The sequence below is a fragment of the Mus pahari genome, chromosome 14, assembly GCF_900095145.1.
Source record: "Mus pahari chromosome 14, PAHARI_EIJ_v1.1, whole genome shotgun sequence".
Classification (NCBI taxonomy): Eukaryota; Metazoa; Chordata; class Mammalia; order Rodentia; family Muridae; genus Mus; species Mus pahari.
In genome coordinates this window covers 76,959,760-76,970,464 of record NC_034603.1, presented here as the reverse complement: position 1 = coordinate 76,970,464, position 10,705 = coordinate 76,959,760, and the positions used below count along the sequence as shown (strand labels likewise).

Genomic DNA, 10,705 nt, shown 5'->3' with positions numbered 1-10,705 from the left:
GGGGGGGGGGGTGGTCAGTGATATCTACTTGGGGAACCTTGTGTTACCAGACCTCTTCCCAAACTGACAGAATGACTGTACTGGGCCCCTCTGAGCACATGGACTCCAGCCTGACACGGTGGGCTTTGCCACTCGGGCTCTGCAAAGCCTGTCATCATTGGTGTCTTTTTAAGTAGCAGGAAAGGGCTGGATTTCTGAGTAGTGTCACAGCCTGCAGCTTAGATATTACCCTTCTACCCCCTCACAGTTGTGAAACCCAGTGGGGTCCACCTGAAATTGGTTCTGAGGTTCTCAGACTTCGGGAAAGCCATGTTCAAACCCATGAGGTAAGTGAAGCCTTCCTTACCGGGACCCCTGGAGGCAGCCCTGGGGGAGCTTAGACCGAAAGGTAGTAAAAGTAACTTAGTATCTTCATACCCATCTGCCCCACACATAGAACTCTCTTGGTGACAACGATAATAATTAAAAACAGTAATAGCTAATGTTTTAGGGTTTTATTGCTTTGAACAGGCACCATGACTGTGGCAACTCTTATCAAGGAAATCATTTAACTGGGGGTGGCTTACGATTTCAGAGATTCGGTCCATTATCATCATGGTCAGAAGCAAAGTGGAAGGCAAACAGACCTGGTGCCGGAGAAGCCAAGGGTTCTACATCTTGACCCGCAGGCAGCAGGAGACTGTGGGGCACACTGGGCACAGTTTGAGCCTAGGAGACCTCAAAGTCTGCCTCTACAGTGACACACTTCCTCCAACAAGGCCATACCTCTCAATAGTGCCACTCGCTATGGGCCAGGCATTCTCACACATGCATCTATAAGGGCCATAGCTATTCAAACCACCACTGCTACTCTCACTGTTGATCTGGTTCCTCAGTAGCATCGATGCTACACACACCGCATGAATTGTGCATTTGGACACCAACAGTCGCATGAACCTCACAAGCCAAGTGTTGATAGAGTGTCTACACTGAGGTGAAGCCTGTGAGAAGCCAGCTTGCCCCACACTCACCACGGTAAACAGCAGGCCCAAGAATTGCAGCAAGCAGCTAGGTCCTTGCCCTCATCCATCCTCTTTTTGACATCGCAGCGTTTACTTCACATGACAATACTTGCGTTGGTGGAAAACCTAGACACTAAGAAAGGCTGGTATAAAGTCAAGTATGTGTTTGTATTGGTTTATATTTTATTCATAACAATGGTTGTCTTTGGATTTCAAGTACATGTATATCGGTGTAGTGATGGGAGTGTGCGCGCGTGTGTGTGTGTGTGTGTGTGTGTGTGTGTGTGTGTGTGTGTACTAGCCCCCAGTGGCTCTGAAGGCCACAAGTTTGGCTTTCTTAGAGCAGAGTACAATGCCTTGGCCCCGGAGAATGTTCCTCTTGTGGATGACAGGCATAGGAAAGAATGTCCCCATAAAGGGTTCCATTGCTCATATCACATGTCCCTCTAAAGTTCTCTGCCTTCCAGTGCTGTTTATTCATGTGAACTTAGATCCACGCTCTCCAGCTGACCGAGAAGAAATCTCCTGAATAGCCCGGTCACTGGGTGTCGTGGAGGCTAGAGATAGGAACACTGTCGAGTCTCAGCCTCTGAACTAGGGAACAAAAGCATCTCTTTAAGGACAAGTTTGGAGTAGAAGAGCAGCACGCTGGATTCCCTTTGGAACTTTGAACAACTGCAATGTCCCCATCTCTCAGTGGGGCTTGTTCTAGCCCCACTCCCCATGATCCCAAGGCCTGAGCGACCTTCAGAACCCTTTCGATAAGGAGTTTGCTCCATTAGAAATGCAAAGACCAAGTTGTTTACCTGATTTAAATATACAACTATTCAGTGATACGAAAGAAACATTTGAATATCATCTGTTCATATTTGTTGATCTTTTAAAATCCCCCCCATCAGCATATAAAACAATACATGAACTTAAAAATGCTACCTGTACACACATTTCACATGTCAGTTGCCAAAAGTACTTAGCTCTGTTCCTTACCATCCCTGGAGTCAGCACAGATGAAGTCATCCCACCATGTTAGCTTTTACGTCGCTGTCACCAAATACCCAAGAAATGCAACTTAGCCCAAGAAAGATTCGTTTTTGGCTCTGGGTGTCAAAGGGCTCAGTCCTCTGTGGCAGGGAGGGCATTTTGGAGCAGAACAGTTCTTACCATAGTATCCAGGCGGCAGAGAAAACAGGTTATAGGCTCAGTGACTAACCCTGCCTTCTTCCTTTCACTGCCTCCCCAAATGCCCTCATAGTATGATCTAATTGGCTCTAGAAAGGCTCTACACACACAGAACTGTTTTTGCTGACTTTTCTCAATCTTATCCAGTGGAAAAAAATGTTACTTTTCCTAAGGACAGTTTCAGGAGGGGACCTCATCATATAGCCAAACACAAAGAGCACTAAAGTCAACAAATGGTGTGTGTGTGTGTGTGTGTGTGTGTGTACTATGTATGTGTGTGTCTGTGTCTGTGTGTGTGGTTGCAGGTACTTCCACACGTGTATGTGTGGAAAAGCAAGAGTATTGTTCCTTAGGTTCAGTCTGTTTGCTATTTTGTTCGTTAGTTTGTTCTTTGAGGTAGAGTCTAGTCTCTAACTGGCCTAGAACTCGCCATGTAGGTGAGCGTCCCTTTGGATGTGGGTTCTGGGTTCTGACTGAACATCAGTGTCCCTGCTCTCAGACTGAGCTACTTCCCCAAGGCCAGGTGCCTTTGTCTTATTTTTCAGAGACTGGGTTTTCCATGGCTGGCCTCAGATTCCCGAGCTCAGTCATCTTTCTATCAGAGTGAGCATGCGCAGCCATGAGCATCATGTGACTCTGGCATCCTCCTCCTAAAGCTCCATCAGTGGCATTCTGGCCAGCGAAGAGTTTAAACTCATGAGTACCCATACAAGACTACCAGTTAGACCGGCCATCTTAGGGACACTGACAAAGGAAGTGAAGCAATAAAGGACATGTATGTATACATACAACACATCTACAGTTTCATCTACAGTTCTATGAAATTTAGTACAAAACTCAAGCATAGTGTCATTTAAAATGTATTCCCTTCTTTAAAAAAGCATAGGTGGGCCTTCCCTCTGAGTAATTTAAAGTGAAAAGCATGTGTCTCTTTGCAGAAAGAATGTAAACGAATCTTTGGAAAGTATACATTCTAAATATGAAGGTGATACGTTTACATTTATTTGTTTGTTGTTTGTTGGCGTGCTTGTTTGTTTATTTATTTGAGACTGGTTGCAAATTCTACAGCACACACATGCAAGTAAGAAACAGTTCTTGGGACCCAGGGACAGAAGTCTGGTCATCAGGTTAAGTGGCAAGCTCCTTAATTCACTAAGCCATCTCACTGTCTCCAAGGTGAGACTTTAAAATGTAATATATATGACACGTTGCATATGAGAGGTACTCCTTAGTGCTCAAAATAGAAAAATCGATGGCATCAAGTAAAAATAACTTTCCAATTTTATATCTATCATAGCTCATATGAAAATCTGAGAGTGGATGTTCTCATGGTAGAATGAGGACAGACAGGCAGCATCCATCCACACCCTCAGTCCTGGGTGTGATGGCTACACTAGACCTGGCTGCATCTCTATAGTCTACGTCCATCCAGCAGCCTCACTGTGGCTTCTCAGGATTGGCCTGTGCCCCTCTGGCAAAGTGTGCCTTACTGTTTTGGTTGTGGAAGCTGGTCGTTTGTGTGGTTGTTTATGGTACCACCTCTGTTTATGACTTCCTTTGCTTTTCCAGTCTTCGGAACAGGTCCACTCTCTGGACTATAAAATTACTCGAAGGCCATCATCCTTCCCCACTTATTAGCATAGCAGTGAAGTCAGTGTGGAGGCTGGAATTTGGCCCAGGTTGCCCCAGTGATTAGGGCACTGTTAGCACTTTCCTAACATGACGCCACACCCCCACCCTCACGTCCCCCAACAGGCTGATGCTCTTCAGGAACCCATTAGCAATTTGAAAATGGATCCAGATGGATACAATCTATGTTAGCCTCCCTTAGCTCTCTGGCTGGGCCCATTCTCATGCCCCACCAGAGCTTCTAAGAGTTCTGTCACCTGTATTTCTCCCTCAGACCCGTAACTTTGCAGTCCTTGTTCACAATCATATTAAGTTCTCTCTATTGCCAGGCCTGACCACGCCTCACCTTTTTGCATATGTGATCGTCTAGGTCCACTCCATCACTTCTAATAGCCCACTCTCTCCTGTTAACACCTGCCCAGGAACGCTTGGTTTTCTTTCCCTGGTTTATGGGGCAAATCAGCCACTCTCCTGCAAAGCTCCGAACGCAGGAAACTTGGCATTGATAGTGCCTGTCCAAAGCCAGCTTCTTCCTACTTTGCATGTCTCCTCCCTGCTCAGGAAGGGAGAGGCCCATTCCTAATTTGTGGGTCCACCGTCTACACCCACATGAAAAAGCATCGCACAGGCTGGCTCCTAGGGCTTACCAATGAAGACTGAGTTCAGGGCGTGACTCCTTCCTTCCTTCCAGACAGCAGCGAGAGGAGGAGACGCCCGAGGACTTCTTCTATTTCATAGACTTTCAGAGACACAATGCTGAGGTCGCAGCTTTCCACCTGGACAGGTAGGTCAGGTCCCTGAAGATGGCGCTGACTGCATCCCCTGGGGAGGGGATGCTACCCAGACCTTGGAGAGAATGGAGAGTGGCAGTACTCACTCTCTCTGGCTTGTCATGTCTTCTACCTCATTGTGGGGCCTTCACGTCTAGTATCTCCTTCCAATTCTATTAGGTTAAAAACACAAGGCCTCTTAATGTAATCAACAATTTGTGTATATTTTTATTTTTATTAAGTTTTGTTATGTTTCGCTGAGGAGTATTATGAAACCCAGTTTGATCTCTAACTCATTCCATAGCTGAGGCTAGATTTGAACTCCTAACCCTCCGGTCTCTGTTCGCCAAATACTGGGATTCCGGGTATACATCAGTAAGCCTGGAAAAATGAATCAATTATAAGGAAACATTTGTTGGCCCAGACACAAGGCTTTTCCCCAGCCCCTGCCTTACCCCTCACATCTGAACAAGGCTCCTTCTCTTCCAGGATTCTGGACTTCCGGCGGGTGCCGCCAACAGTAGGGAGACTAGTGAATGTCACCAAGGAAATCCTAGAGGTCACCAAGAATGAGATCCTGCAGAGTGTGTTCTTTGTGTCTCCAGGTGAAGTATCACCCAGACCTACACTCTGGGTCTTAAGTATATGGCGAGGCAGGTTCAACAGTGGTCTGAGCTCTGCCAGTAGGAGGGTGCTGCCATCCGACGCTCCCAGACCACTCCACTTAAGGGTAACACCAGATAAACGATGGACAGTAAAGAACTGTGTGAGATGCTGATCTCCCAGGAGCTGGAGATTACGAATCCAGCCTATCAAAGAGCATTCATCCTATGATAGGACGCTCTGAGACATCTGAAACTTAGTACCCAAAAATGAATCCCTAGGTCCAACAGCCTTTTCCCAAGCTGGGAGTTTGAATTCTCCATCCTACTCCTAAGGGGTTTCCCAGGGCAGAAGATGGCAGCCCTATCAGCCCCCACTTTATTTCTCTCTGCTCCCTCAACTTCCAGCTAACAACGTGTGCTTCTTCGCCAAGTGTCCGTACATGTGCAAGACCGAGTACGCTGTCTGCGGCAACCCACACCTGCTGGAAGGCTCCCTCTCCGCCTTCCTGCCGTCCCTCAACCTGGCTCCCAGACTGTCTGTGCCCAACCCCTGGATCCGTTCCTACTCACTGTCAGGAAAAGAGGAGTGAGTCGGTTTCCTGACCACACCCCCATGGGCTTCTTGACCACATCCCCCCATGGGCTTTCTGACCACACCCCCATGGGCTTCTTGACCACATCCCCCATGGGCTTTCTGACCACACCCCCANCCCCCATGGGCTTTCTGACCACACCCCCATGGGCTTCTTGACCACATCCCCCATGGGCTTTCTGACCACACCCCCAAGGGCTTCTTGACCACACCCCCATGGGCTTCTTGACCACACCCCCATTCCCAGGGATCTGAAGCCCAGCTCTTCAAGGTAGCTGGCACTAAACCCTCACACTGCCTTAATCCTCTTATTGATCCTAGGATCAACAGATTGGACATTCATTCCCGTTAGCTCACATACTGGATTGTAAGGCACTTATCCTATAACAAAGAACCACAAGAAGAGGGTTTGGGGAGGTGCTCCGTGTGTAGTGCTTGCCGGGTCAGCCTGAAGCTCAGAGTTCAGATAGCCAAAACCCACTGACAGCCAGCCAGGCGTGACAGCTACCTATAATCCAAGCATGCGAGAGACAGGGACACTGGGTCCTCTATTCGAGGTAGCTAGGACAGATAGACTAGTGGGAATTGGGTTCAGAAAAGCCCTGGGTTCAGAAAAGACACTGCTTCAGTAAATAGTGTGGAGGGATGGAGAAAGACACTGGACATCAACTTCAGGCCCTACATACATGTGCACCTACACGCATGTGCACCCCCACACATGAACATGTATGCACATATATATGCATATCACAGATACCGCAATAAATGAAGCACACAAGAGCTGAGAGAGTAAAACCTGGAGCGAGACCCATCGCTATATGCCCATACACAAATATGCTATATATAACATACTTAGTACAGTACATGCACCAAGTGAACGGACTCAATGAACAGGTCCATTGGCACATCACCACCGTTCTGATGGGAAGAAATAGCCAGACAGAAGAATTTCAGAAAGGCATGACTTTGTGAGACAGTGTGATGGCAGGATATGTGTGGCAGATGCCAGCCTCTGGGAGGTCACGGGTGCTGTGAGAATTTTGGAGGAGCAAGGACTGAGAGCTAGCAGGTGTGGTGCCAACCTCTCTACCACCTGCTCAGTCAGTGCCCTCTCTCTAGCATGGGGCACCCCAGCCTCCCACTTAGCATTCAGCAAAGTCAAAGAACTCTAAACTGCCCCATCTTCTGGAATCTGCAACCTCTCTTGGCAGACACCCTTACTCAGGATCCTCCTGGAGGGAGCCAGCTAACCACCTGGCATCCTGAGATCTGAGGCCAGGGCAGGCTTGGGGAAGCAGGGATTTGTGAGTGCGGGGATAGTATGGAGAGGGCCCCCAACACCCTGGCATCTTGGCTTTTCCAGCCCCAGGACTTCTTCTCCCCCTCAGGTGGGAGCTCAACCCCCTTTACTGTGACACAGTCAAGCAGATCTACCCGTACAACAGCAGCAACAGACTCCTCGGCATCATTGACATGGCCGTCTTTGACTTCCTGATTGGTAGGTACCCGACTCAGGGCGCCTGGCGCCAGACCTGTATGCCACACTTTGCCTAGGGTTCCGGGAGACCTTCGCCAAAATTACAGCCGGGATCAGGAGGATTAGACAGCCCTGCATCTCCCATACACTCATAGGAGTCCCAGGGAACAAAGAACATGGCCTGGTTTCTTAGAAGGGGGCAGGGTGTTAGGGATAGGAGTTATTGAAGGCGTTGCAACTGTCGAGGCAGATATACCGCCCTGACCTCAGACCCAAATGGGGAATTACATCTGAAGCTGGATGGGAACTATATTGCACTGGGAAGGCCGCAGCCCCACAAACCAGTAACTCTACCCTCTAGTCCCACCGGGACCAGGAAAGGATGCTGCGTGTTTTGAGGTTACCAGGGCCAAGCAAGCCCAACCGCTATGTGTACAGGAGGCACGATGGCACAGTTCTGCTCACCGGGCTGCCAGGCAGAGGCAGGGGGAGCGGTAGAGTAAAAAGGCTAAAAACGCTGTGATCCAAGCTCAGGCTCCTGTCTAAGTGCTGGCTGGCCTCCATTCCTGGGACCCAGGTTAGGCTCTTCCATCCCTGTGGCCTTCAGATCCTTGCTGTGATCTCTCCCCTCCACTGCAGGAAATATGGACCGACATCATTATGAGATGTTCACCAAGTTTGGGGATGATGGCTACCTTATTCATCTTGACAATGCCAGAGGGTAAGCATCACTGGCCACATCCCACTGGAGACCCCAGGAGGGTCTGCACTGCCTGGGTCTGTCTCCATCTGACCCTATTAACCGCTAACCTTTGGAGGGTTTTTTCTTTTTTCCTGTCCTTTGCTAAGTAGCACAGATCCTCCAGTGTGAGAGCACTCTTGTGTGCACCAGTGAACCTGGCTGAGACTCCCTGTATCTTTTCCGTAGATGGTACTTTCCCGGAAGCAGAGTACGGCTTAGCCACCACAGTTGGCCTGCAGAGGCAGGAGCAGCTTGGTTGTTTAACTTGAGGGTTCTGGGACCTGGCTGAGGGGGGCGCTGTTGGGATGGCTGTCGTGGGTGTCTAGCGCCTTATCCCACCCAATTCACACAAGGGTTAGCGCAGAGAGCACCCAGAGTGAAGGGCTCTGTCTCCTCTCGTAGGTTCGGACGCCATTCCCAGGATGAAATCTCTATCCTCGCCCCTCTCGCGCAGTGTTGCATGTGAGTTTCTACGCCGGGAGTGCCACGAGCAGCGGGCGGTACACACATCTCTCTGGTCTAGGATACTGTGGACAGAATGATGTGAACTGCCTAGCTTCCCACACTGCAGTTACAGGTTTTCTCTAAGTGATGTCTCCCTCATCCTTTACCAGAAAAAAAAGAGTTAAGATCTGATCTTTTCAAGTCACCAACTTTAATCTTGAACCCACTCGGATAATCATCCACTTTTACAGATAGTGTTCTCTAATATTACTAACCAGCCCTTTGCTTTCCTTATGTAAGCTCTTAAATATCACTGTTTCAATGCCCTGATTGAAGTCTGGTGAAAGTGGGTCAGACTGAAAGTCCGGCCCCTTCTCTAAAGGACACCTAACCGACTTCTGTATCTCTGGCCCTTTAGCCAGGCTTGTTGTCCTAGGTTCCTCTTAATTATAAAGAGGAGATTGAGACCTAACAAAACCATTCCATTTGTCCCCTTGGCACATGAATGGTCCAAAGCAACCCCTTGGGGTCACTCAAGTCTCTCTCCTCTGGACAGGATTGAGTAGTAGTAGTTGCTTATGTCAAAAATCAGACATTTAGGCTGCTTAAGTAAGTCTAAAAGAAATCCAAACCCTAAAGTCAAAATGGACCTAGTCACTTGTCATTCCTGTGGTTTTAGAATCTAACACAGGAGACACACCATGACATCTCATAGAGGTTGGATTTTCAGACGACAGACGGCTTCATTCACCTACTAAAAGTTTGTTCCATCAGCTTTAAATCTTTAAAAACAAACCTTAAGTCAGTCTCTCTGTCTCTGTCTCTGTCTCTGTCTGTCTGTCTGTCTCTCTCTCTCTCTCTCTCTCTCTCACACACACACACACACACACACACACACACACACACACACTTTACACACCATTACTTCCTTTTCCACATGGCTTTCAGTGAAGTGTGTTAGCCTAGAAATAAGATCTCTAAGCACACCAGCTGCCAAGAGCTGTTAGTGGGGAGTGAGCAAGTGCAGGCTGAGTTACTTCCTTAATGTGCTCATCTGGCCCCCACCGTCTTTATCTCATCAGGATAAAAAAGAAAACACTCTTGCACCTTCAGCTGCTGGCTCAGGCTGACTACAGGCTCAGCGACGTGATGAGGGAGTCGCTCCTAGAAGACGAGCTCACCCCAGTCCTCACAGAACCCCACCTCCTGGCCCTGGACCGCAGACTCCAGATAATCCTGAAGACCGTGGAGGACTGCATAGAGGCCCACGGCGAGCGAAGAGTCATAGCCGATGGGTCAGCACAACATTCGGCTCCGGACTCTGGCCAGGCTAATCTGACAAGCTAATTAATGGCAACAAGCGTGGGACCTCAGAACACACAACCGGGAGTCAGCACTTCATGCTGGTTTGTAGGCTCCTGCTGCCCCATTCCACCCTGGGGTACTGGAGATCAAGTCACAAGCTCAGGGAGGAGGCAGGAACGCTTTGAAAAAGGCAAACGGGACCCACTCAACCTCATCTTTACCCTTGGGTGGAGGTCACTGCTTTTACGGTGCACTGGCTGGGGCTCTCTCTTCCCAATGCACTCTGGTTCCATGAGGACTACAGATTACCTTCTGAGGACACTGTGAAACCTGGAGCTGGGCCAGCCTTGGAAGGTTTGGAGGCTCTGTTCCCAGGAGCGGTTTTTATTCTACCATGTCAAATAAAGGGACATCAAGTGGATAACTGGCTTTCTCCAAGTCCTTACTGTATATGCAGGTACAGTACACCCCTCCCCCCCCCCAAAAAAAGTCACTTTTTTTTTACTGACATTCTGGTCCCTAACACTATCTGAATACAATAATCTCGGCCAGGTCACTCCCCAGAAATACTAAGGGTAAATTTGCTCAGTAAGGGGGCACACTTCAATCTGAAGAATATTATCAACTGAGGAATTGGCGAGAGAGCCCTGTGGCTCACCCAGTGGGAGGGGGGCGCTTGCCTCTCAGGTTCAACCCCCAGCATCACACATTCGGTAACGCCCGCACTCAGGAGGAGCAGAAGTTCAGAGACACTCTGAGCAACACAGGGAATTCGAGGCTAGCCTGGGCTGCATGAGGAAGTGACATCATGTATGTCAAAACTAAGAGCCAGACACAAAGGGGGAGCTGGCGGCAGATTAGGGTTGCATGGCTTCGTCAGATCATATCACTTTATCTTCTGATAAAAGCCAGAGGATCAGAAAGTATGGAGGGGAGGGAGAAAAGGCATCACTGCAGGGGA

The 10,705-nt window shown here is 48.8% G+C and overlaps 1 protein-coding gene across 1 annotated transcript in view; it reads left to right on the top strand.

The window, feature by feature from the left end:
- Positions 1-10,165, top strand: part of Fam20a (FAM20A golgi associated secretory pathway pseudokinase) — a 48,985-nt gene extending 38,820 nt beyond the window's left edge. The window contains exons 4-11 of the mRNA XM_021214051.2: positions 248-326; positions 4,501-4,593; positions 5,069-5,184; positions 5,590-5,770; positions 7,165-7,274; positions 7,893-7,974; positions 8,398-8,457; positions 9,522-10,165. Coding sequence (XP_021069710.1) covers positions 248-326; positions 4,501-4,593; positions 5,069-5,184; positions 5,590-5,770; positions 7,165-7,274; positions 7,893-7,974; positions 8,398-8,457; positions 9,522-9,786 — 986 coding nt within the window. The 3' untranslated portion in view covers positions 9,787-10,165. The remainder of the gene's footprint in view (positions 1-247; positions 327-4,500; positions 4,594-5,068; positions 5,185-5,589; positions 5,771-7,164; positions 7,275-7,892; positions 7,975-8,397; positions 8,458-9,521) is intronic.
- Positions 10,166-10,705: the final 540 nt, after the last annotated feature.